At 39.1% G+C, this 27,732-nt stretch overlaps 1 protein-coding gene across 1 annotated transcript in view; it reads left to right on the top strand.

Annotated features, from left to right (window-relative positions):
- wnk1b (WNK lysine deficient protein kinase 1b) overlaps window positions 1–27,732 on the top strand; it is a 93,585-nt gene that overhangs the window by 42,969 nt on the left and 22,884 nt on the right. The window contains exons 3-16 of the mRNA XM_040145872.1: window positions 1,312–1,484; window positions 8,269–8,489; window positions 9,588–9,745; window positions 14,236–14,324; window positions 14,904–15,043; window positions 15,341–15,420; window positions 15,669–15,809; window positions 16,032–16,070; window positions 16,486–16,555; window positions 16,727–16,920; window positions 18,758–19,060; window positions 21,242–22,678; window positions 25,380–25,472; window positions 26,377–26,442. Of these exons, the coding sequence (XP_040001806.1) occupies window positions 1,312–1,484; window positions 8,269–8,489; window positions 9,588–9,745; window positions 14,236–14,324; window positions 14,904–15,043; window positions 15,341–15,420; window positions 15,669–15,809; window positions 16,032–16,070; window positions 16,486–16,555; window positions 16,727–16,920; window positions 18,758–19,060; window positions 21,242–22,678; window positions 25,380–25,472; window positions 26,377–26,442 (3,204 nt within the window). The remainder of the gene's footprint in view (window positions 1–1,311; window positions 1,485–8,268; window positions 8,490–9,587; window positions 9,746–14,235; window positions 14,325–14,903; window positions 15,044–15,340; window positions 15,421–15,668; window positions 15,810–16,031; window positions 16,071–16,485; window positions 16,556–16,726; window positions 16,921–18,757; window positions 19,061–21,241; window positions 22,679–25,379; window positions 25,473–26,376; window positions 26,443–27,732) is intronic.

Below are 27,732 nucleotides of genomic sequence, written 5' to 3'. Positions count from 1 at the left end.
CATCATAGCTTTGTCCGAAATCACTCTCTTATTTACTCATTCATTACATGATAGACACTTAATTAAAGCTGAATAGCTGAATATTGATAAGTCAATCAACAGAAAATTTGATAATGTGAATGCTTTGTGTTTTTCTTAGTCTTCTTTGATAGACTATGATGGATTAAACTGTTTGTCCGACAAAACACTTTTCATTATTTTCTGACATTTTATAGTCCCAACTATGAATCGATTTATCAAGAAAATAATCATCAGTTTAAGCAATGACGATAATTCACTTGTTGCAGTCCTACACTCAATAGTTTACTCTCTAGTTAGCAGTAAATTGAGATTTTGGACTCTCAGGAATTATCATTATATTGCGATCCTGATGCATCAGCCTGACTTTTATTTTGTGAATGTAAGATTGTTCGCAGAACCTTGTGCACACACCATGGTAACAGCTTTTTTTGTTCCATTTTTGAATATTTTTGCATAATCTCCATACTCAGGATTCAGACACGTCAAATAAAATGGCTTAAAGCAAATAGTGATTTCTGTTAAAGGCCCATTTGTGTCAGAGGAGAAACATGGCTATCTACACTCTCCTTGTGATTTAGCAGTGGAGTTAGCAGTGATTAAGACACAGTACATTGTAAAATAGTGAAAAAAAAACAAGAAAAAAAAAACTAGTAGCTAACCTAGTTTTGCTTCACGCATAAAGTCAAATTAGATTATTTATGAATCCGTTTGATAAACTAGTTTGTCACAAAGTGCCTCAGAAAGAAATGAAGCAGGTACTGGACAGATAAAAAGAAGACAGATCAAAAAACAGCCTGACTCACTGTAATGGATGTTTGTGGCTGCTTTGAGTTAAGATGAAAGGACAGTCTACTGTTTCGTCCATATCCAAATCCTTCTCTAGAGCTGTATTTTAAAGTAATGTGGCAACATTTTCTGATAGTACCTGCTTTCATATTTCATCTGAATTTGTACTTTAATAGGATGTTTAGATGTTGCATCAGTTTTACATATAAAAGATGTTTTGTATCCTGTTGTCAAACAATAGTGGGACTCATGTTTTATTATTTCTCCTCTCCTCCCCTCTGTATGACCTGTATTTTTCTCTTCTCTTAATTAGCTTTCCTCTCCATTCCTCAAAGCCTCTTCCTGCTTGACTTGATTGTAATCACACTCACAATAATCATGATGTACTAAATAAAAAACATGTTTTGTTTTGGTAAATACTTCTTCCCCCCAGATTTCAGATGAACAATGTTTCCTTAGTGTTTTGGATGTATGACTAATTTTCCTCTTCTGTCATGTGTAAAGGATCGTAAGCTGTCCAAGTCAGAGCGACAGCGCTTCAAAGAGGAAGCCGGGATGTTGAAGGGTCTCCAGCATCCTAACATTGTCCGCTTCTATGACTCGTGGGAAGGACCATGCAAAGGAAAGAAATGTATTGTTCTGGTCACTGAGCTCATGACATCTGGCACGCTTAAAACGTGAGTACATGAGAGATTAAATGAATTTTCTGAAATGTTAATTAAGTGACTTTGGGAGAAAACCAGTACTCATCTATTCAAAAAGTGTGCTGTCTTTTCTGTAGTTTCTACCACTATTACTTGAGCTACTCAGCATAATTTGGATCCATAGATCAGATGAATAAACAGAAAGCTATACAATAGGTGGGAGATGTCACTGCAAAATAAAGACGCAGCTAACTATTTCCAAAATTAGCCCGAAAATAGGATTTGGCTAATAAAAGATGCTTTCAATTGATTCAAGAATAAAAACCCGTTTAAGCTGAACTTATTGGCATGGAAAACAAAACAATTATCTGACCGCATTTGCAGTGTTGTTGGTGTTTGTGCACAACACATGTACACGTGCATACACAGACACAAACAAACACACAATCAATCACCCAACACCTATTTCCCCCCTTGGCTTTTAAAGAGCACTGCTATTACAGATGATGACTCACCTCCAGTTTTTTGTTGAAATGTAAAAATTACAGACGCTCAAGCATACATATGCCTTCATTCTCTTCTCCACCAAAAACCAATATGCAGTTTTTCTCTGTTTTCAACTGTTCAAATGGCCTTTCACAGTATTGTCATAAGCACCTCACATCCAAGCATGATTTCTGTGCTGAGTGCAGCTGCTAAGTGGGTCATCTAGTGTGTCTTGACTCATACATGTACAGTGTCTGTCTGTGTGTGTTATGTACAGATTTTATGTGACTGAGTGCCCGTCTATGTAATTACGTGACCTTAAAGAGTGAAATGATGTCGCCGCAAAATCACTCTAGCACTGTAGCGCTATCAATCCACCTCCCAGTTATAATAAGTTGATAAAAATCAGGAATCATGGGGAGACTCCTTCTCATGTGTGGTACAAACTGTACATCTGTGGTTTGTGTGTCAACAACAGGGGTGTCTGTCTGTCTCTCCTCAGTCTTTGCCCCCCGTCCCCGAATTCACTGCGGAGAGTTGATGTCTCTTGTCCATTCCATGACCGCGTGCCAGTCTCTCTGTGACTGTGAATGCGAAAGTGATTGCTGAGCTCCTGAAACAATAAAAGCTTAAATGTGGGGCGAGTGCCACATGGCGTGCCCCATGCAGTGCATCGTGGAACACTGGCCCACCTGCCAGCTGCTGCTTCTGATGCAGATTCCTCTCATTCCTGACAGCGAGACAGACAGAAGGAGAAACCAAACAAGGCGTGGGGATGGATGTATGACCAGACTGGTAGTTAAATACAGTTAGTTTTAGTCAGAGTGACTGAAAGAGGGAGATGGGAAACCAAATAGATCAGCAGATAGAGAGACAGTCAGATGGAGAGAGATAAATGCACAAATAGCTAGATCAATAGACATTATGGACACTAACTAGATGTCCAAATTAAAGGCAACCAGGAAGAGTGACTGACAAACTAATGAACTACTGTACCTGTGACCACAGAGTGAAAGAATTAATCTAGCAGCACAACACTACCAAGGACAGTAGCTCCCTCCAGTGGAAGAGTGGAAAAAGCTTGATTAATTTGTTAAGAAGTGCAGAGATTGTGCAGGCGCCCTCAAAGCTGCATCTAACCAGCAAGTTGAACACTAAAATGAAGTGAGGTTAACCAATCTTCCTCAACCCCCTCCAACTCACCCCTTTAATCACTTAAATGATTATCTTTCTGTTAATCAACGAATCAAATAATCAACTCTTTCAGCTCAACGTAATATATGTAGGAAATATATATTTCACAAATGCATGCATGTTTTTGCAAGTATGTTTAGTTGATGCATGTACATGAACATGAACGGATTCATGGCTGCAGAACAATTTGGCCGTCATCCAGGTGAAGACTCAGAAAGGAGAGGGACTCTTGTTCTCTGAAGTGGTGGAAAAAGTATGAGAGATGACGAGAGGGAGGACTGATAGGGAATGAGGGAGATGGTGAGGGTGGAAATACTGACCAGCGTGGGTTCAGAGTATTAGAGGCCCCTTATCTGTCCATGTCCTTGGGTGTGTGTTTGTGTGTGTGAGACACAGAGAGAAGGCAGAAAGGCATGTGTGAGTGAGTGAGTGAGTGAGTGTGTGAGTGAGTGAGTGAGTGAGTGTGAGTGAGTGAGTGAGTGAGTGAGTGAGTGAGTGAGTACTGCTGCTATTGTATTTTTATGCCTGTGTAAATTTATTTATGCTTCTCTGTTTATGAATGCTTAACTGTTCATGCGTACATGTACTGTATATACTGTTCACATACTGTGTATATATGTATATGTGTGTGTATGTATATGTATATGTATATGTATATGTATATGTATATGTATGTATATGTATGTATATGTATATTTGTATGTATGTATGTGTGTATGTATGTATGTATGTGTATAAATGTATGTATGTGTATAAATGTATGTATATATATATATATATATATATATATATATATATATATATATATATATATATATATATATATATATATATACATATATATATATATATATATATATATATATATATATATATATATATATATATATATATATATATATATATACATATATATATATATATATATATATATACATAATATATATATATATATATATATATATGTATATATGTATATATATGTGTATATATGTATATATTATGTATATATATATATATATATATATATGTATATATATATATATATATATATATATATATATATATGTATATATATGTGTGTATAAATATAAATCTAGGTTTTCCCCCCGGCAAAGTTGTTTGGCCCTGGGGCTGTTCCTTTTCTAACAACATTACCGAGGGCGGGGTGCTCATAGGTTCCGCTTTGTCGACCTGAGGCTGGGCTAACATTGTTGACTCGGTGGGGCTGTTAATGTTAGCAGTCTCTTCCTCAGCTCTGTCACCTCCAGTTATTGGCCATCTGAAAGGTTTTTTGGCTTTTACCTTTCCTCTTTGACATTATCTCTAAATGTCACAGAGAAGATATCTGTATTACTTAGGCAAGCTACTTAAGGTTGCTAGGTAAAGTTAGCTTGTGATTGGAAGCATCAAGTGTTGAACATTACTCGACGCACTATGAGGGCAAAGAACACTGATCTCAGACCTGCTGTTTTCTTATAGTGCGTTCACGTTTTAACCAATAGACGTCACTGGTGAGCTTTCAAACCATTATATCTGTTTCCAGCCGAGCCGCCTAGGGCTATTGGTAAAGCCCGGCTCCCCAGACTTGCAATACACTGATCTCAGACCTGCCATCATTGCGTCATATTTGCATTCTGCCTAGGGTCAGCCAGCTATAGTCCTTTTATCTGTTTCTTTCTCTCCTACTGACTGTGCCCACATATACAGTATTTTAATACAGCCTAAGACTACATGTTAACTAGCAGGCACTTCCAAGCCATTTGCAAGCTGCTTCTCTGTATTGTATATAAAATCCTGATTTTTATAACTGCAATGTTATCTGAAAAAATCACCATAAGTTACATACATAAGTTAAAGGCAAGTTAAAGATAGAGGCTGTGCTGTGATTTCAGCTATATTTACTAGTAAAATGATGACTCAGAGAGAAAGCTAGAGGCTTATTCACGTCTGTGTCAGTTGTCGTGCTGTGTAATTGAATGAGACGCGTTGAGAGGTTTACCTGCAGACAGAAAGCCGAACTTGCCCTTGCTAGGCAATAGTGGTGACTCACTTCTACAGAAGTCGCTAGTTTTGTCACTAGGTTCTTTTTTGAAAAGAAAAAAGTAATAGTTGCAAAAGGGTTCTGGAAAGTCTGTAAATCTAGTGACTAAGGAGCTAAGTTGGGAGCATTGCCAGCAAACGACCCCCTGATGACGCAATAGAAACAGTTCACGCCGATTCATTTTGTCAGAGCAACGGGCAATGTGGAAACTCCAACACTTGGCTGGCTGACCAAATGGTGTAACTTCATCGCTCAGTCAGTCAGTCAATCAGTCAGTGACAGACATTCATGTGTATAGGGCTGGCCCCGCTGTTGCAATCCAGCCAAAAACATCTTAAAAAGACATTTTTTTAAAAAATTCCCCGATGCTCAGGCGCTACAGTGGATCAACTTAGGCCCGGCGGTTTGCTGGGCTTGCAATACACTGGGTGAAACCTGGTATACAGTATCTGCACATTCTTAAATTGCAAATACATAGCTATGTATTTAGGTATGTGTGTTGGAAAGAGAGCATGGTTGAGTGATTATGTGTGGGGGAGATGCTTTGTTCCTTGTTAGTCCAACATCACATGCCAAAGGGTTTAACTTGTCTGTCAGCACTCTTCTGACTTCAGAAAGGGAAAGAAAGAAAGCAGAGGAAACAGGTGAGGTGGAGGAGTGTGGGTAGGTAAAGAGGAGGAAGAAGGAGGAGGAGGAGGAGATGAAGAGGCTGCTGTTTCTTAAAAGATCCGTGAGAAGTCGAAATAAAAGTGAGAGATGGGGTGTGATGGAATGGGGGTGGATATGGGGATAAGAGATAGGCTGTAAAAGGTTTTAGTGTAAACTCTAAAGTTATGCAGATGTGGATTTTGAGGTATTTTCACTTAAAAAGTCCCCAAAGGATTTTCTTCTGTCTGTTAACATGTTCCATGCCCTGCAGGCAAACTCCTTATGAAAATATGTGAATCCACCCAGATATTTTTCTGTAATAAATTCCTCCGTGTAACATTTAAGGCCTATGTAAGAGACAAACTCAACATTTAAAGTCAGGGGAGACACCTCGCTGTATACCTAAACAATTGACAAAATTAAATAGGAGTTTTATTGTTATGAATATTTAATTGTCGTTAGTTTTCGTAAAATACGTCATCTTCTCTTTTGGAACTAAACAATAGCAGAGTAAATTTGTAGGTATAATAGTATTAACATTGCAGGGCACTGCTGCATTAAAATGATATACGTTGGCACCTAAAGTGATATGAATTTTTTAAATGTTACTGGTGTGAACCAGGTAGCATGACCGATAATCCTGATATAGCTAGTTCATCATAGGCCAAGTGCAGAAGAGAGGACACAGTGCACATATATATTTATTTACTAAAGCTTGGTGATTGAATTAAAGGCAGGAAAGAGAACATGGACAAGATTGTTTTGAGCTCTAGGAACCAATGTGCTTTACCAAATAACAAAAATTAGCTGCCTAACGTGATCAGTGGAATTAAAGCATACCAGCAGAGTTAAACAAATCAAAAAGATAAGAAGTTGTCAAACAGATGATCTATTTTGAATCCTTCTCATTGCCTGGATGACTAAGGAGCACACCCTGCTCACTAAGTCTGACTGTGTCTGTTTGGCACTCTACTTGAATTTCACTGAAAAACTGATCGGATAAAGTCCTCAGCTGGTAAGATTTAATCATTAATTTAAAAGTAGCTAATCAAGAGTGTTAGACAAATGAATTTTGAATGAGTTGCATGTAATTTAATCAAAAATAATGAAAACGATTGCATGTTTTAAGTAATTTTACTGAGAATAAGAGAAATATTCTACACTGCTAAATTCCTGTCCTGGTCTCCCTGTATTCCTGTAGGGTTTCTTTCATTTTCCTCCCACCTTCTAAAGACATACAAACCAGGTGGAATGGACACTTTAGATCACCAACAGGTGGAGATCTGTGTTAGCTTTGTCATTGCCTGGTGACCTGTCAAAGGCTGTTTCACTGCTTTCCACCCAGTGAATGCTGGGATGGGTTCCAGACTCCTATAAATCTGGACAGGAATAAATGTCTAAAGACAATCGATGGCTATTTGGATATACGTTAGGATTTACAATGGAACAGTTGCACATTAAATGGTACCTTGTTTTTTTCAATCTAGAAAATGAGTCTATAAAATAAGTAGCATGAGCATGACCAGGCTGCTACATATAATGTAATACAGCTAATGCTTACCATAAGATCAAAGGACATCTGCACTTTTCTCCCACTCAGAAACCCTAATAAGTCTGTGATGATGTGCATTAGCACATCAGCAGCTAAAAATGTGACATTTACATGAAGTAGAGAAGGGCGATTTTTGCTTTCTGTGATGTAAAAATGATGACCAAAAGACATGTTTAAAATAGTTAAATGCCTGCTGAAATTGAATTGTTTTGTTTGCATATATTGTATTACATGAGTCTAAGAGTCATGTTTACAACGCAGACACCAGAATGCATGTTTTTGTCTTTTTTTTTTTGTGTGGGTTTTTGTGTGCACATTCATGTCTGTGTGAGAATCTATGATGCATCTCTTTAAGCTGGAATTGTCTTCGAGTAATCCACTGTGGTTGTGTAAGCTTTAATCTTGAATTGAAGTATTATCCCTGTCTCTGCTGTATCACTATGTTATCTGACTATCATCTGCCTCTGCATGCCTTGGTTTGGCATAATTAATTTCCACCCTGGCTGGTTTTGAGTGTCCTGCAATAATATTAATGTAGAGTAATTCAAAACAGTTCAAACTGTAAGATGAGTAAAGTCAATACTCAATTTCATGATGCTATACTGTTTATGATATTTGATATGAGAAAAGATAATAGGCCAGCTTTGCATTTTGTGTGAGTTGTTTATGAAATAGTTTCACCTATCTTTAGCTGTTGCACTTGTTCGGAGTTTCTTTCAAAGAAAGATCATGTTGGCAGTTATTATATCAGGACAAAGGCCACTTGGACAGAATATATGGCTTTTGAAAGGCTGCTGTTGGGCTAAAACTGCTGCTCTCTCAAAATTCCTGTGCACTTAATTTCATTTTGTTGAGTGATATGCTCTCTTATGTGTGATTTCTTTATCCTGCAGCTACCTGAAGCGTTTCAAGGTGATGAAAATCAAGGTTCTGCGTTCGTGGTGCAGACAGATTCTCAAGGGCCTTCACTTCCTGCACACCCGAGCTCCACCCATCATTCACAGAGACCTGAAATGCGACAACATCTTCATCACGGGGCCAACGGGCTCAGTGAAGATAGGAGACCTGGGCTTAGCCACATTAAAGAGGGCCTCCTTTGCCAAGAGCGTCATAGGTAGGAAGATGCATTTGTATAGCCAACAAATTCCTTATCTCTTGCACACAGACATACTGTATCTGTCTGTAGTTAGAAGTTGTATATCAGAATGAAATGTTTGGGTGTGTGAAGGTGAAGAAAGTGGAACAACTGACATAATTTATGTGAGTTTGCCCAAACTATAACCACTTTGCATGCATATGTCCACACACACACACACCATCCAGTATAAGCAAAGACATGAACACAGACACATTCTGTACACACTATGCACGCCTACTGTAGATTCACTTTGCTGTTTCTAAAATGTCTGGTTGTGAAAGCAAACTGTGGGCATTTGTGAAACACACGCCAGTCAATCTGCTAGTAAGCCAAGATTAAGCTGCCTGGTGTGTGTGTGCAGCTGTCCCATCTCGAAAGATATGCCGCACACGCACCCTGCATATAATACACAAGTCAAGTATGGAGTCTCTGCTCTGCTCCATATAATAACTTGGCTGTCTGTTAGTGGTTTAGTTGTTGACCACAGGTATTCTGGTGTTCACACATTTTCTCACACACCAGGTACATAAATGCACATACTCTCATGCACTTGAGGCAAGAATGATATGTTTAGTAAATCTCACAGCTGCTATGGAGTAATTAGTCAAACCTCAAGTATTTGGACACATGAAGAAATCCACACTCAATAAACATGTTAGGAGTGTGTATTGTTTCATATGATTCATTTGCAAGAAAATACATATAATAGATCCATCCAAATCTGATCAGAGGTTGAAATTCTGCTTGCGAAAAATACACAAAGACTAAATAAGTATCCAAATATATGTTTTTATTAGGGACTGAGAATAGGATGGATTATTTCCTTTCTGTGTTACTGCAAGTTGTAGAGACATTCCTACATTTGGAAATACTCAAAACAGCCAGTTTGGCCCTTGTTTCTGTAACAATGATGATCTGTATTATGTGTTTCCCAGAGGGATAAATGGAAAAAAAAAAAAAATAAATAAAAATTCCCAGTTACAGAACCTTTAGGATGCAGTATGGTGAATGAGTGACCTAAGTTGAGTTCAGTAGAATGCAAAATCACATTGTCTTTCCTCTCCTTTTCATCAGGTACCCCAGAGTTTATGGCTCCAGAAATGTATGAAGAGAAGTACGATGAATCTGTTGACGTCTATGCCTTTGGGATGTGTATGCTGGAGATGGCTACCTCAGAGTACCCCTACTCTGAATGTCAAAATGCTGCCCAGATCTACAGGCGGGTTACTAGTGTAAGTCTGAATTACCTGTACAGTATGTACATGAAAGAAAGAGTGAAATTATTTTTTTTAAGTGCCCTCAGCTGTGAATACTGGTAGACTGTGGAGACAGCAAGTTGTGACATTTGTGTGGTGTATATCTAAGAGCCTTGTTTGTCTTTTTTGTGTCTAATCTATATCCTCCTCTGCCCGGCTCTCTTTGCCACTCCCCCCATACTTGTTTACTGACTACATTAATAAGTTTGGCATGAGTTGCCGGAGATCCAGTCATATGACAGTGTTTTTGCACTGATTAGTCTCTCTATCTCTTGTTCTCCAGCCCTCCCCACCTCTTCTTTGCAAAATGAAAAAGAAAACAGTCGCACTTAGAACACGTTTGGCTAAAAATTTTCTCCACCACTAGAGAGCAGTACCGAGCAAACATTGTCATGTCAGGCGAAAACTAATGTTCCCTCAACAGATACTGTTGTTTTGGCCTTGAGCAAAACACTCTAATCCTACTGCTGTGCAGTGGGCAAAATTATTGGTCTCACTGAGAGAAAGTTGAAAATAAATGTGGATTAACAAGTATCACTTACGCGTTTTCTGCAAAAAAAATGTCTTGAGTAAAAACAAAAAGTGACATCAAATTTCTTGGTCAATGTTTTAAAAGGCTGCAAAAGGTCTCTCCAACACAACCCCTCAAAAACTATATCAGAGTGAATCTCCATTGTTCTCTCCAATAAACAGTGAGTCTGTTTATTGACAGACAAAAAGCTTCTTGCATCAACACATCTGACTGAAACGAGCATGATTCCCCTTCAGATTTTGTAACATTTCCAGACTTTGCTAAAATTTAGATGACAGTTGGCTGGAACCATTGAGAACACTGACAAAAAAAAAAGAGACAGAGACCACAACAGACAGAGAGGACAACAGATGCAATCATGGGCTGTTTTAATTTAAGTGCTGCTGAGGTCATCACACCAACGCAGACAAACGCACACAGGCGTACACAGGCGCACACACATGCACGCACACACACACATACACACGCACACACACACACAGGCAGATGAGAGCTGTCTCCCTCCTTTCCTCACGGGACTGAGTTCAGCTCTGTGGGGGCTGACAGTGATGGTTAATGGACCTTTGGAATCTACTAGAAATCTCTTTCTTTTTTTCTCCGTCTGTCCTTCTGTTGCTCCTCAGTTTTCTCTCTGCCTCTATCTATCCCATCATATCTTTTATTCAATTCAATATGCTTTATTTGAAAAACCCAATCATTTTTATGTCACTGAAACAGAGCACAAAAAAAAAGGATGTTCATCAAACACGTGGGCATATTTTACTTACTCGATTAAATAAAATGTTTGCCAGAACAATTATTTCAAACAAAGGAAGGATTAACACCACTATCCCTAAATATTTGTCGGGTAATACTACAGAAAAGCAGTGCTGTTCATAGCTTATGGATGAGTGCAACCTCCCCTTCAGCTAAGACATGTGCTGCTGTTGCCTCAGGTGAAGTCTTAACATTAAAATTTAATGGTAACTTTAGACACACGCTGTAGCAGTGGATTTTTTTTTTTTCCTTCTAAAATGTATACCAGAAATAAAAACTGATGTGTTCCACACATGCCGTCACTTCTACTTCACTCATAGTATTTTATATGATGATAATCAGACAAGGGCTGCACGGGCACCACTGAGTCAACCAGTTAGTTTGTATATTATTTAAATTTTTGTGGTTCCTCCCATGTGCTTCAATGTACACCCAGTTTCAGTTTAAATTTCCAGTGTTTCAATATTCAGTAATGGAAGTGATCAAATCTTTTCAGTGTCCATCCACACTATCTGGCCAGCAAAAGTCAAATTGAAGGGATTTGGATAGAGATTGCCTGCCACTTACCACCCCTGTGATAGAAACTATCCAGTCCTCTGTCTTTCTGTCCCTGAATCTCTGGATTCAATGTAAAAAGTTTTATGGGCAGAATAAATTCAGCAAGTATATTTCAACCTATATGTCTATCTGGTCCTCTGTCTCTCTTGCCCAACTATCCTCCCCCTCTCCTTCCATATTCCCTCTCTAACTCACACAAAACTGAAATGACTTTCCCAATTTAATCAAACCATATTTGATTATCTCAGTGACCTCAGCTTCTGGGTTCACAGCTTTGTCTGTATGTAAGTGTTTGAGTGATAACTTAATAGCAGTAATCTCATATACTGTAGGAGGAAACAGAGATTTTCCCTCAGATTGTTGCATTCATTCAGCAAGAAATTTTGCCAAACAGCAAACTTCAGTTGTCTGTATTTAGAATTATCACAGAAAACATACACACATACACACACACACACACACACACACACACACACACACACACACATACACACACACACACACACACACACACACACACACACACACACACACACACACACACACACACACACACACACACACACACACACACACACACAAACTTGTGACAACCCCGGGGTGCCCCAGTCACCTGCTTCCTTTAATTTTGCTGCCTAATCCATCCTTCCAGCTTTCCACCCTCAATTTCTCACTCTGTCTGCCCTCACAAAGTCTGAAACCTCAGTTAACCCCTGATGTTTCAAGACCAGTTTATTGTAGATGAGTTATCGAGCAGTTGCCTGGTAATTTGGCATTTTGCAGTCTTCTCAGCTGACAGGATCTACTTTTCCATTCAAGATATTATAGGAAGTTTTGTGGTAAAATCTTGTTGTTTTTTTTTTTTTTAATCTTCTGTGCAATTTCTGGAAGTTGTCCTGGAATTTTCGTTTCATCTTGGTCATCTCTGTACTGGTACCAGGCTCTTGCATTACTACCAATTGATTCTGAATTGACCGCTTGAACTGTCAGTTGAACTGGTAGTTGGCTCGCCTTAAAAAGGCACAGGATAAAAAATGCGAGGTGGATAGGAAAGCAGAAAAAATAATTGATGCTACACTGAGTTATAGTTGTTTTTTTTTCCAGACATTTTTCTTCTTTATTTAAAAAAAAAAAAAAAAAAAAAAAAAACATACAGGTTACCATAGAAACTTATAACTAGTGACAATAGATCACATGTAGACATTGATGCTTAATTTTAAAGGCACACAAGCTCAAAGGTTTGAGAATTGGCCTAGCATGTTGCACAAAGTGAAAATAGAATAGACCTCCATTAACATTTTAACTGCATATAGTGCAGCATATAGTGTATTTTTTTCACGTAATATTTTTTTTTCCCTTTTGAAACACTTTTAGATTTTTTTTTATTTTTTATATGTATATATATATATATTTTGTATGAGTGAAAGGCTGAGAGAGCCAGGATTGTGGGGATATTCTTTATGGCCCATCCTCTTATTCTGTGAAATACAATGTTGTTGCCGTGCTTCATGGTCCTTCTCCTTCTGGAACATTCCTTACCTCCAATCAGCCTTGTTAAACTAAAATCTAGCTTTCTCTCTCTGTCTCTCCTTCATCCTCCCTTCTTCTGTCAGACTTAATACCATTACTTCCTCCATTAGTCCTAACTTTGTTTTGCCCAGGAATCTCAATGTGTGAGTGTTAGTTTGTGTGTGTGCTTGTGTGTGAGAGAGAGAGAGAGAGAGAGAGAGAGACAGAGAGACAGAGAGGGGGTTGTTATGTAATGATGAACTGGGGGGGTTGCAGGAGAGAAACAGGCCAAGAAAGTAAAGGAGAAAGGGAAGACGGCTGGAGGAAAGAGCAGAAAGAGGTTGTGATTTGCTGGCACAAAAAGGTTGAGATAAACAGTCAGTCCATCTGTATTACAAGTCACTTTAGACTAAAAACCTTTTTCAAAAACATCTGTCAGTCAAACAACTCTCTACTCTGCTTGTCTAAATACTTCCTAGGTAAGTTAATTACCCTTTATTTGATCCTCTATCTATCCACCTAACTGTCTGTCATTAAACTGTTTTAATATTTTATGGTAACCCAGCCAACAAGTCATTTACTTATAGTTACGATTTTTTTCTGTTTTCTCTCCTCTCTCTTTGTGATTATTTTAAGTTTAAATTTTTCATTGCTTTTGATCTGCACTCATCTTTATGAGTTAGTTTGTGCATTTGTATCTAAATGATCTGTTAGAAAAAGTTTAAAAGTTCAGATCTGTGTTAGTTACTTAAATGCCTTGTTGATTATTTCACCTGATTTTGAGGAGGGGTTCCACGAGCTAGAAGACTTTAAACAAAACAATCAAATGCAATCAATTGATTAAATGATTGACCAGAAAGTTTGTTGACATATTATATGTCCATACAGGTGTATGACAGATGGAGAGGATGTAGTATTTTCTGGAGTATTTTATTTTCTCTTGCCCCCTCTTTTCTTTTATTCAGGATTTAGATTCAGCTCCCTACTTGCTTCTCTTTGCTTCGGTCTCTATTTTCTTCCTCCATTAACCGTGTTTGAACAAATGGGCTGGTCATTAAGATGACTTATGGTAGGCTGTGTAGCTGCATTTATGTTTATCTGGTTTTTGCAGGGAGTGAAGCCCGGCAGTTTTGACAAGGTAGCCATTCCTGAGGTGAAGGAAATTATAGAGGGTTGCATCAGAACAAACAAGGATGAGAGGTGAGTCACACAAACATAAGCTATCACTGCCAGATCTGGATCTGTTGACATATAGTGATTTCTTTGGATTTGTATTTTTGTAGGTCCTATAGTCTTTCCACCATAATGCACAATATTTGCATTCAATCTATAAGGTTAATAAAAATGAATTGGATCATGCTATCATCACTACACCCAGTAATGCATTATGGTACAATTCAAATGAACAGTAAAAAAAATCCTGTTACTAAATACTGATGTCTTTTTTCTTATAAGAGCCATCAAGTGGACAAATGGCATAATGTGAAATATATGAGGAGGGGCTGTTTTTGGACTAAATGTTGTTAACATGCTGTGAATCCCAGCAGATTAATGAAATACCATGTGTGTCCTGTTAGCTTATAAATTGATATCAACTCAAAAGCCATTGCCAGTCTTGAAGATGTAAATCTATTTCTCCCTCATTACCAGCAATATTTCTTTTCCCATTTCTTTTCATCTTTTTGTCTTCAAGTCAATTTCCATTGAAAATGCTGTAGGACTCTTTTCCCTCATTTATCCTCTGTTCTAAATGTATCTTTTTGTCTCTTGTTACTCAAGGTATGCCATAAAGATCCTTTTGAACCATGCGTTCTTCCAGGAGGACACAGGGGTCAGGGTTGAACTGGCAGAAGAGGATGACGGGGAAATGATCGCTATCAAACTCTGGCTCAGGATAGAAGACGTCAAGAAGCTCAAAGGCAAAATTTATTTTATTTTGTCATCTGATTAGTATTTTATATATGAAAGAAATTTTAATAGGAATGTTTTATGTCATTCCTGAAGTATTTGTCACATTCAGCGCCATTGTAAAATACCCAATAAACACACACATATTTGTCCTAACCTGGCTAATCTTAGCGGCTCGATAATCACTCTTTAGCTGTTAAAGAATCAAGCACTTATTTTGTTTAATAGCATTATATTTACAATATAAATTTTATTACTAACAGAGGGACAGCAGCCTGACCAGTAATATGTACATTATTTGTTTTTAGGCAAATACAAAGACAACGAAGCCATCGAGTTCTCTTTTGACCTGAACAAGGATGTCCCTGAAGATGTGGCCCAGGAAATGGTATGCACGAAGAAGGGGAGGATGTAATGGAAGGATGGAGGGTGGTATGGGTGGAGTGAAGAAGTGATAGATTTAATCAAAGGAGAAGAAGGAAGGATATTGGATAGAAAGAACTATATAGTAAGGGGAGATGGAAAGGGAGGGGTTGATGTATAAAGGGTTGGAGTTTTGGAGACAGTGATAGATGGAGTTAAGCAATTGCCTGTTTTTTAAAAAGTGTATCTGTCTGACTTCACCTAACCCCCCAGGTTGAGTCTGGCTATGTTGCTGAGGGTGACCATAAGACCATGGCCAAGGCTATTAAGGACCGCGTGTCTCTGATCCGGAGGAAGAGAGAACAGAGGCAGCTGGTACGCGAGGAACAGGAGAAGAGAAAACAGGAGGCGGAACAACAGCTGCAACAGCTGCAACAGCAACAACAACAACAACAGCAGCAGCAGCAGCAGCAGCAGCAACAGCAACAACAACAGCAGCAACAACAACAACAACAACAACAACAACAACAACAACAACAACAGCAGCAGCAGCAGCAGCAACAACAACAACAGCAGCAACAACAACAGCATCAACAACAACAGCATCAACAACAACAGCATCAACAACAACAGCATCAACAGCAACAAGAAACACTCAAAACTTCACACACACAGGTTTGTTGAATTTGTTATTCCGTTAGTTTGTAACTTTATTTAACCTTTTGTAAGATTGATTGGATGTTGGAACAACAGACTGATCAGGAGTTATTAAGGATGTTTTTTTTTTTTTTTAAGAAAACATACCCAAGGACTTGGGTATTGCAAACGATTTGGCCCTATGCATTCATCACAAAAGAAGTCTTTACCAGTGATGGATCATTTTGTGATATATGTTTAGTCCCATGTCCCCCTGGCAGTCAAAGCCCTTCATGGTCCTTATTCCAGTTGTGGTATTCTGTGTTTGAATGTGGTCAGCATGAGCTTGTGTGCATTGGGAGAGCTTAACATATGTAATGTAAAAACGGGAGGGTTTTTTTTTCTGTATTGTTACCTTCTCTTTGGTTTAACCATAGCTTTTCTTTGTCTACAGGCAGAGGCAGAAGAGACTGAAGTGGAGCAACAGCAGCTTCACTATCAGCAGACCGGCATCTCACACACATGTAAGACCTACTAGATATAGTTTAAAGTAGGTTTTTTGTAAATACCTCTGAATGTCTGTTTAGGCCATTGCCTGAGGATGGAACTCATTACACTGTAGATATGTATTAGAGTTATGAGGGACAGTAGAAAAGGTTACCCTCCTGATATCTCAACAACTTTTTCTCTCTCAGCTGAAGGAGGTATGGACAGCGGCCAGGGTTCCTCAATTTTCTCCTCTGACTCCCCTCACCTCGGTCAGCTGACCATGTCGTACAGCTGCCCCCCTTCCACCCAGCCCCCTTCCCAGCCCCAGACCCCCTATCCCTCCACCCCCTCTGCTACCACGCAGCAACACCCAGGCTACGCCCAGCCGCCACAGCCAATGGTGAGTGGTGATGTCATCCAGATTAGACATTATGCATGTCTAGGTTTCATTTGCACATTTCACACATCTGTGAGTGGTGCCATGCTCACAGATGTGCTGAAAATGACTCATCAGTTTGAAGTGAGCACTGCATCGTGTTTTAGAGTTGGAGTGAGCTGGAATGACGTTTGCAGTGTTTGTGAGTGGGCTGGGAATTCTAATTACAGTTATGTGGTGAACAAAATACATGGGAGCATGCGGCTGATTGGTTTTTATTTGGAGATGGTAACTTTGACCTGAAGAAGACGATTACCAGAGGTTATTTCACTATTTTCTTGTATTGTACAGAGAGAAAGCAATGCATTTCACAAACACAACACAGTCTTTTTGTCTGCCACTATTTTAGCCATTTAGACAGTTATAATGCAGTCTGGTATTTATTCAAATCTTCAGTTAGTTAGTCTGTGTATTTCATCATAAAAGTCTGTCATTTACTCCTTCTTTAGCCTCCAAGGTGTCACGCATCTCTCTCCCTCAGTCCTGCCATTTTATCAACCAGTTAGCTCTTTCTTTCCCCTTCCCTTCAACCTCCTTCTATAGTGTGTTAAAATCCATTTTTCTTTGTTATGATCCCTCATCTACACACATAATCGTCGTATCCATTGTTTATTCAGTTACTGTCCTTTTTGTTATAGATGTTAAGTTGTCTATTTCTTTTTACACATCCACCCACTCTCCTACTCCATATGGCCCATGGATTTTTTACGAAGCTTCCCTCACTCACTCAGGGAATGTTTCCCGAGCATACTTGCTGTTTTAGCCGTAATAATTGTTGACCTTTTAGCAGCCCCGAGTCAAATGCCCTGCTCAAGGGCAATTTACAGTATAAGTAGATGCCAATGGAGAGGCGAGCATTTCTCATTTAATTTCCCACACTAGACTTTTCCATCTAGAGACCTTTTGGCTACAAATGTTTTCTGATTTCCAAATTACCAGCACTCAACCTGACTGGTTGATCATTCTGTTTGTAGGCCATTTGATTGAATAGCTCGGTGATGGTTTTGGCTTTTTTTTTTTTTTTTTTTTTTTTTAAATACGTCTGTCTTTGAAGTAACGTAACATTTCCCAGTCGACTTATTTCCCCATCAAAGGTCATTTCTTGGAGCCAGCAGACTCTGTGTCGACAGACTGACTTGTTTTATTGTATTAAATAACTACTTAACGAATTATTTTCGATGATTATCCTTCCCTTGTATGCAATGATGTTTATTTATTTTTTATTTGGTTTTAAATAATACTGACTTCAGATACTTTTTCTGTTTCTTTTGTCACTGTTCTGTTTCAGTCTGTCTTTCATTTGTTTTTACTGCATTTGGTCATAAGAAAATTTATGAGTCTCTGTTATTGTGTTTTTGTGTTGTTATACATTTTTCACAGCATGATACAGAACATGTAAAGGTTTTGCTCAATTAAGAAATTTACTTTTGGAAAAACTGAAACTTACTTTTACAAAGTCACTGGGGCAATGATCTTTCCTTACAGAATGATTTTGAATGATATTTTTTTCTCTCAATCGTTTAAAAATTTAGAAACTGTTATCTTGCTTGTTAATTTATTGTTATTCTAATTATGGAAGTAAAAACCAAGTATTTGTATCACAAACTGTGACTATTTATTTGGTAACTTTTTTAAATCACATAGTTGATTTTGTTGGTGTTTTCTTAATTTAATCTCTGAATTTTTATGTTTTTCCTTTTACTGTTGTTTTCTTTGTTTAAGTAATTTTTTGTATTTCAATTCCTGTTTGTGTTTTTCATGTTGATCCCACCCTCTTCCATCACCCCTTCCTGACCTACAGCCTGCGTCACGCCGTCGTCGAAGTCGTAGCATGTCCGTTTGCGTACCCCCCTCCTCTTACTCCTTTTCCCATGCTCCTCCGCCCCTGGCAGTTCCTCCAAAACAGCCCTCCACCCCTCCTCCAGATCTGTCCTCCTCATCCTCCTACATCACCACCTCCCCCTGCATGCCTCTCGCTGCTGTGAGGGATACATTCGCTGGGCGCCTCTCCAAGGCCCTGGAGACAGTCCTACCCCTTCACTCTGCCTCCTCTCTGCCCAGGGCCAGGCAGCGGAGGGCCAGTCTACCTGCCCTCTCCACCCCTGTAGGTTCACAATCTTAATAACCAGGGACCACAGTGGTGGTAAGAACTGGAGAGGAAGGGAGAGATAGAAAGATGAATGATATGGGCCACACTGCGGTCTGAAATTAAAGAAAAGAAAACTGCTAAAATAACTTTTTAGTATTTATCAGAAGAGGGCACATAGTCACAGTAAATGGAAAACGCTGACAAATTAAATGTACTGTGCAAGTACCAGTAATTTGTTCGAACTGCGGGGATGACAGAGAACGTATGAAAGATTTGTTTGATACACCTTGTGATTACTCCAGCTGTCACAGCTTTTTACAATTAAGTAAAGCCCAAAAAGAAATATGTAGAAAACCAAAGAGAATCTGAAAATTACATTTATTTGCGAGTTCACTGAAACTGCAAGTTAACATGCACAGTAGAAAAAAAATCTTGAACTGGTTTATAACCACTGTAGCCTTCCTAGCCCCCTTTACTGAATATTGATATGTATACAGGATCTTTCCTCTTCATAGTTTTTAAATTAAGAAAGTCTAATATAATGAGAGCTGAGCTAACTATGTAGCACGGAGATTTAAATTGTGTGGGCTTATCCAGTACTGTACATTGGCTTGAAATCTAATCATACAATATTAAGTCAGTAGAAAAAGTCTACATATGTATTCTAAATTTAAGGCATTCTATGTGCCACCTATATTTTAAATAGATTAATATGACCTCAATCTTAATTTGCTTTCAGACACTGTTGTGAGTCTGTCGTTCTACCCATCAATTTTTCTTTCCCTCTCTTCACTCCCTCTAGTAGACCACCTTGTGTTTTTATTAAAGTCAGAATGATTTTCTTGACCCTTAACTTCACTCTAAGGTACAAATGTCTAATACCCATTGCATCTGCCATCAGGAAAACTGCTCATGTGACAGGCAAAATTATTAAAGTCGTCATGTTCAAAATGAAATGAGCACAAAATATTGGCCATAAGAAAGTTATTTTATCCAAAATGTAAAGAAAGTTTTAATAATGAATTAAATGCTTAAACTTTGGAACAGATCAGTGCCAGGGTTAGTAGCACACATTTTTCTTTTCTGTGCTTGAAGCTGCCTGGGACTTTTCTCTTGTGTCTCACCTTTTCGGTCTGTTTCTGTAGGTGTTTTTTGGGCACTGAATGCTTTTATAAGATAGTTTAATAGTGGAGAGATGATAGGAAACTAGGAGAGAGAGAGAGAGAGAGAGAGAGAGAGAGAGAGAGATGAAGAAGGACATCCAAAAAGGTCCATGGCTAGATGTGAACCAGGGATGTTGCAGCTCACTGTCAGTGCCCTAAGCCTCGGGAAACATTAAGCCTTTTTGAATTTGGAAAAGAAAAAGAAAAGAGTTCAACATCACACAATGAATCAGTTTTCCTGCTCTCTCAAAATTTATCAGTCAGTTAAAAAAAAAACCTTGTTTCAGGTGTCTATTCTTGGACAACATTTGTAAAAAGGAAAAGTTTTATGCCAAATTATTTATAGAAATAGTCTGCAACCAAAGCCCTCATTCAGATTTTGTCTCAAAAGCAAAAGAGAAGCAATTCATCTATATACTAGGTCAAGGTTATGTAGACCCATGCCTTGAATTATGTATATTGTGAACCATTTCCTTGTTTTTTTTACATATTTCTTGTGTCTTAATTTGAAGTTGCCAGCTGTAGCTACTTAGTTGAAAGGTCAGCATTTTGCAGGGATAAGCATAAATACAAGACAGTTCTCCTGAGTGCAGATGCATCAGGATATTGTTGAGCTTAAAGCCAGCATTTGGGCCTTCCTGTCTTTGCATTTAATACTCCACTTTCTATTTAGCTGCGAGCTATCAGTGTGTGTCTCTCTCTCTGTCTTGTCTCTGTGCTGTCTGCCTGTCTTTGTGCTGTACCAGTGTTTAACTTGGTCTACCAGCCTTTTGTATCCTGCTTTGTATCTTTATATTACCAATTTGCTGCATCTCACTACGTCTTTCTACATTTTTTAGGTATATTCTGTCCTAATTTAACCACGTCATTTTGTTTCTAGTGTAGAGAGAGAATATATTTGTTTTGAAAGTATGCTCTTTTTGACGGTTTGACAATTTTATCCATTTCATGTGGGCCTTTGCTCTGGTTCTCTCTCTCTCTCTCATTCTCTGAGTTTCATTCTTAAATCCATTGTATCTCATTGTCGCAGCAGCATTCAATGCCACACCCCTACAGTGGAGGAACAAGTGCAGGAGGAGGACCAGGAGGGAGCATTCCCCTCCCAACTCTTCCTGATCCCCCTACTATTTTCTTCCCCTCCATCCCCGAGCGCCCCATTTCATTCTCGCCTCCACCCACTGGGCCTCCAAAGGCCTACAACAGCCAGCGACGCAAGAGCACATCCATTCTTGAGGCACACACCCGGCACTTCCAACCAGCCTACACTCGCTATGGGAGCAGCCTGCACCCTTTTTCTGGGATGGAGGGCGTTGAGACCCCCTCTCTGTTAATGGTAAATCCTGGTTTTGCAGCAGCGGCTCAAAGACTTGGTGTTGGGGAGCCACTGCATCTCCCAGGACAATCTGACCCGAGTTTGTACGGCTATAAAGACATGAGAGCAGAGCATGAGGAAGCAGTGAGGAGATTGAGTCTAAATCAAGCTGCCTTATTGGACCATTATGAAGCAATGGCATATGGAGGATACCCAATGACTGCACACCAGCTTGGTCACTTGAGTTTCCATCAGCAGATGCAAGCAGCAGCAGCTGCTGCTAGTTTGGGTTTTGATCCTGGTCCTCCATCTCAACCAGGGTTTCTGCACCCTCACATCATGCAAAGAATGAGTACACATAGTCAAGTCCCTCCACCCTTACCTCCCATGAGTGCTTCCACTGTTGGGTCAGTTTCTTCTTCATCATCTGATGCCTGCTATCCTCCAACACAGCATGCTTCCCCTTCCGCTTTCCCTATTTCTGCACCACTGGTAATAGCTGACGCCCCACCACCTACTGGCAGTGTTTTTGACTTCCATTTAGCAGCAGCTGCCGCTGCTGCAGCTGCTGCTGGAGACCCAAGCCTCTTGGCATCCAGAATTTACCGGGCCCGAAGAAGCTCCATGGACCTCCCTCTGGAAGACAACACTGGAACTGGATCAGGTGGTTCAGGCACCTACAGCCGCCTCCAGCCAGTGACAGAAGAGCTGTACACTTATGTCAGTCCCGAGCTCCCTTTACCTCCAGGAAGCCTTCTTCTTCACCACACAGGTGTAACCACAAAGGACAGAAGCCCAGAACCTTCTAGTGACTCGTTGGCCTCCTCTGACACAGGAGAGTTCCAGTCACCTCCTCCCCCACCTCTCCTCACCCCATTTGACTCCTCAGCCGCTCAGTCCATCCCGCACTCATCCTCCACTGCGCTCTTCGATTCATCAGCGGGAGGGCTTACCATAGATCCCCAGGGACATCCACCCTCCATGCAGAGCTTTCTCCCTCCCACCCCATCTGAGCTCCTGATTGGGGGAGCATCATCAACTCATCTGGAGTCTCTGATCCAGAGCGCCTGGGCCCGGCATGGAGGGGTGGTACCGGCCCAACCCGATATGACATACCATGAATCATTGCTGGCCATGCAGGCCGCTAACCCCACTCTGGTACTGAGTCTAGACCTTCAAAACACCCCTAGACCCCTGGGTCAGTTACTAGTTTAAATTACATAGTTGCTTTTTTTAGCAAAGATCTGCAATCAGCTGTCAATTGTTGGATATATTGTAATTGCCATATTAGGGTATTATATTCTCTTTCTTTCTGATTTGACTGCAAATTCTCAACATCCCATAGATTGAGAATTTCATATACATTGCCATAGACCTCTAACATTGTAAAGACAGTTATTGCATTCATTAATGCACCATCTTGTACCAGTAAGGTCATTTACCAGTCTGCAATTTTGAAACATCATTTCAAATCATTCTAGAAAAAGCAGCTGAATTAATTTATAGTAGTAATTTGACCCAGAGTCCGTTGTACCGATCCCCGTTTTTTTTTTTTGTTTTTTTTTTTACAATACCGACCGAGGAGCCCCAGCTGATGCTTATTTGTCACAATGTAGTCTTTGGTTGTGATTTTAACCCCTCCTCCAGACACACCACAGAGCGAGTCTCATGGTCTGCCTTCATAACGTGTCACATTATTCATTCGATGACGGTGTTTGCTTATAGAAGAAGAATTTGTAGAAAAATGTTTGTCAAGAGCATGGCTTTTGTCAGCGCTACTTCTGTAAGGATTTACAGAGAGAGGCATGCCCCAGAGAACATCTGGGAAAGACCGAGACCGGAAACATTAGCTTTCAAGTCCAACGTAAGAGTTACTATTATTAGTCAAGTAATAGTTTCTTAAAAAGCAACATTCAGAAGGTAGTCTTTGAGACACTCTCCGGTGTACAAGCTTTATAAGCAAGCGGTTTAAGCCCCCTCCTTTATGTCTTAGTTGTGTTTTTGATTTATTTGTCATTATCAGTAAGTAATGTTTTGTATGTATGTTCATATATCAATGTATATGAGAAATGTGTGTTTGTGCAGGTATACTGCATGTATGGTATACTTGAATTTTTGCTCATACAAATCCAAAGTCCATTTGATCCAAAGATAAGCATAACTACCACATGGTGAACATTATAGATGTAAAAACTTCAAAATATAGCTATCTATTCTAGACATCTATACATTGAATAGCATTATTAGTAACGAATCTGCAGTTAATCTTGGAGGAATTATAAATTCTTGGTACATGAAGAAGAAAATCATTGAAGTATAATAAGGCTGCGAGACTTTGTTGATTTGTATGGTCAAACACACAGAAACATACAACAAAATCGACGGGGCTTAGACAAACCTGGCAATGTAACCATGCAGAGAGACACATCATTTGTGTGTTTTAGATTCTTTCTGTTGTTTTGTGCTGTAATTGCTGAAGATCTTGGCTTCAAGTCAGTTCTTTATTTTAGCATATTGTCCTCTCATTTCCTGTACAGCCAGGAAATCATCTTCCCTGCACAGGGTACAAAGGTTGCAGTTGAAATTCAATAAACCCTTAGAACACTGATATTATCAGTGTCATCTACGCTTTCTACATTGTTTGCTTTGAACCACTTAGAATTACTAGCCTTTCTTTTCATCTCTTCAATCTTTTTCTGTTTTCTGTCGTTATGTTTTTTTTTGTTTCTGGTCATTTATCTTACGTTCTTGATCTTTCTCTAAATTTTATTTATTAAATTTCTGTGCTGTGGAATTCTTTATTTTGTTTATGTGACTGCCTATGATGTTAGAAAAAGGCTGGTAATAGTGTGGTGGTGCAACTATACTTAACTCTAAGCTCCCACCACACTTTGTAAGGGCGAGCTTTATGACAAGTTTAAAGTTACATACAACCTTCTAAGGGTTCAGTCAACAATAGATCAGTCGTAACTACCCGTATGGTGCAGTCAGTATCACAGATCATTCATAGAATTCAGGTAGGATTAGTTAAGCCCTGTAAGGTTTGATGCTCACCAGAAATGTACCAGGACAAAGAATCAAACGTGAATGATTTGAAAGTTTCTGGAAATAGAAAGGAAACCTGCACAGGGTTTTATTTAACTATTTTTTTTCCTAATTTCTATGACATTTTAAACCAATCAGAGCCTGGTTAAGGATTCTTGTGTAAATAAATTTCAGGGTCTATGTTTTTTAGAGCTCGAGAAAGGTGGGGTTTAGGAAAGGTCATAGGACTGACCTTTAATTTTAATCTTCAATCTTCATCTTTAAGTGTAATATTTCAAGTGTAGTGCTTAGTGCCAATATTCAGGCTCCTACTCTGTGCTTCATTGATTGTGTAACAGCCACTTATTATCACTTCCAATCACTTAGGGTCTGACCTGCATGTAAAAAAAAAAACCCTGTACTTACACCCTGCCTAACCCCAGTACAGTGTCTGTACTGTTGTACACGCTACACTACAAGCTGTGTATATGTGCATATACACGCAGTAGGTGTAGGTGTGCATATATCTGTTGCGAGATGGATTAGTGTTCATAAGTGTTGTCTGTGTGCATGTGTGCATACACAAGAAGAAAATCTAGACTAAAAATTGATCACTAGAGGAGACACCGCATAAGTACCTTGTGTTTGCACTCATGTACAGTTTCTGATCTCGAAGCTACAAACATGTACTAATTGTCTCCTTTTTTTCTCTCTCCCTGTTCCCAATCTCTCTTGATTTCTCACCTTCATCCCCCGTCGTTTTATATCGTACAACATTGCATCTCTTTCTCTCTGTCCATCTTTCTGTATTTCTTCGTCTCAATCTGTTTCTAAGCAGCAGATTCAGGCTCCCGCCCCCCAGCCCGCACCAGGACCCCCCCTAGTCCCTTCCACCTCCCAGCCAGCTCCCCCTGGGACCTCCCAACAAGTAAGACTACCAGAAAACAACAGAAGAAACCAGTATATTCAAGTCACTGTTTATACATCCAGATTTTTTTCACTTCTTTTCCCTTTTCACCTTACATTATCAGTTTTCACACATTTATAATGCCTTCCCTTGATGTCCAAACCCCATAAAGATAAAACACAAAAGTAGATCCAGCCTAGTTTTGTGCTTATACGGTAATAACTCATATATCGGCTTTTTCTTTGAAGTTTTTGCCTTTGCTTCATGGCAACCACTCCCACAGAGCTGGCACTTTTCCTGCAGTAATACTGTAGTCTTTTTTTAAAAACTGTGCCCCCAGCATACACACCACTGATATGAACTTATTGCAGCCCTAAACTGATTTGACTGAGCATGAAATGTTCAGATCAAATGCTTATTGTCAGAGTAAGATGGAATGTAATATCTTTTTTGAACTACCAAAATAGCCACTGCTTCACTCTTATATTCACCATGTTTACGTAAGAATTGCATTCCACAATCTTTTGTAAAATGTATAAAGGCATATTAAACACCTTTTATATGTTTTACAAAAGATTTGTAGCTAATTGTCATATTTGAAATCACAAAATTAACATCTAATTTTTGAACTTTTTGCAGTTTGTTATCTTGGTCAACAAATAATCAGGAAATTAACAATAAAGGGGATAAACATAACAATAAAATGAAATATATTTTCCCAGCTGACATTTTCCATGTTTAAGTTTGGCTTCTCATAAGTGGAATTTGAGTTTATCTAGCTTATTATAAGCAGGACATGATTGGGAACTGCACTAGTTAAAGAAAGTATAAAACCAAAAAAGGATGTTGATGTGCATATTGATGGTTACATTCATACTCTCTGTCCCACATTCTTTCTTTCTCTCTGTGTGTGTTTTCTCTCTAGGGCGCTTCATCCAGTCAGAACAGTACATCAGTTCAGAGCCCCACACACACAGCTCTGCCTGCACAGGTACAGCAACACTTTTCATTTCAATACATACGGAGTAGGATACTTAATAAACACATTACTAATGTGCCAATGCCGGCACTAGTTCCTGGAAGACAGCTCCTTGAATCAAGTATCTGTCATTAATATCTGCTTTTATGTTTACTAACACACATCCCTACCCACATGCCTTTACATACAGTAATTATGCACATTTCCAAGCTTTAATGACTCATTACAGTCCTGGTGAACACAGCTCAGAATTACTGTAAGTTCCAAACATCTCTAGCGTTAGCCTTGTTTTTCCATATACTTTACAGTAGGTGTATTCATATGTGGAAACATGGAGAACATAAAGACAAATATGGACATACACTTACACAGACATTTACACAGTCAGTTAACTAGCTCTACATTCAGTGGAAACGCAGCAAATCTCACTGTATCAAATGACTGGAACCTAGTGGACATGGTGTGGAAAAAAAAAAAGCTGACACACAGGCATAAAACCATATAAATAAACAGATGAACTGTGGACATGCACAGCAATAATAGAAAAATCTCAGAGCTGTTCAACACAGAAAAGAAATTCAAAGATTACGTTATTGTCATTCCTGGTCTGAGTGTGATTATTGCATGTTTTGCGCATCCTGAATTGGTTCTTTGTTTAATTTAAACTTTGCTTCTTTACCGACTCACTTTATTTCTTCTATTTTTCTTTCCATTCTCTGGCTCGCTCATCGGCATGCTGCCTGTTTATCACCGGGTTTGTTTTTATGCGTGTTTATACGTTCCTACGTTTCTGTCTGTATGCGTGTGTGTGTTTGGTCATATGTTTATGGTTGTGTGTGTGTGTGTGTGTGTGTGTGTGTGTGTGTGTGTGTGTGTGTGTGTGTGTGTGTGTGTGTGTGTGTGTGTGTGTGTGTGTGTGTGTGTGTGTGTGTGTGTGTGTGTGTGTGTGTGTGTGTGTGTGTGTGTGTTTAGTTGTGTGACCTGAGTCCGTCTCCCAGTATAGAACACCTGTATCTTCTGTACCAAGCTGCTCAACTAGCTCTGGTTCAGGTACCAATATGTTGGCAGCGTGTGTGGGTGTACTGTAGGTGCCTGTATGTGTCTATCCTTATGTATAAGTGTGTGTATGTATTTGTGCATTTTAGTAAGTAATTAGGGTATAAATGTGATTTAGTTAGTTTGACATTGAACAGAATATTGATATAATAATAATCCCTCTTGTTTTTGTGCTTTTTGGATATAGCTCTGTATTGTGTTGATGCCCATAGTTAGTAGTTTTCCTTTGTTAAGCCCAGGTGTTTG

Source organism: Xiphias gladius, chromosome 2, assembly GCF_016859285.1.
Source record: "Xiphias gladius isolate SHS-SW01 ecotype Sanya breed wild chromosome 2, ASM1685928v1, whole genome shotgun sequence".
NCBI lineage: Eukaryota > Metazoa > Chordata > Actinopteri > Istiophoriformes > Xiphiidae > Xiphias > Xiphias gladius.
The sequence above is the reverse complement of the archived record's forward strand: the minus strand, read 5'-3'. Positions and strand labels throughout refer to the sequence as shown.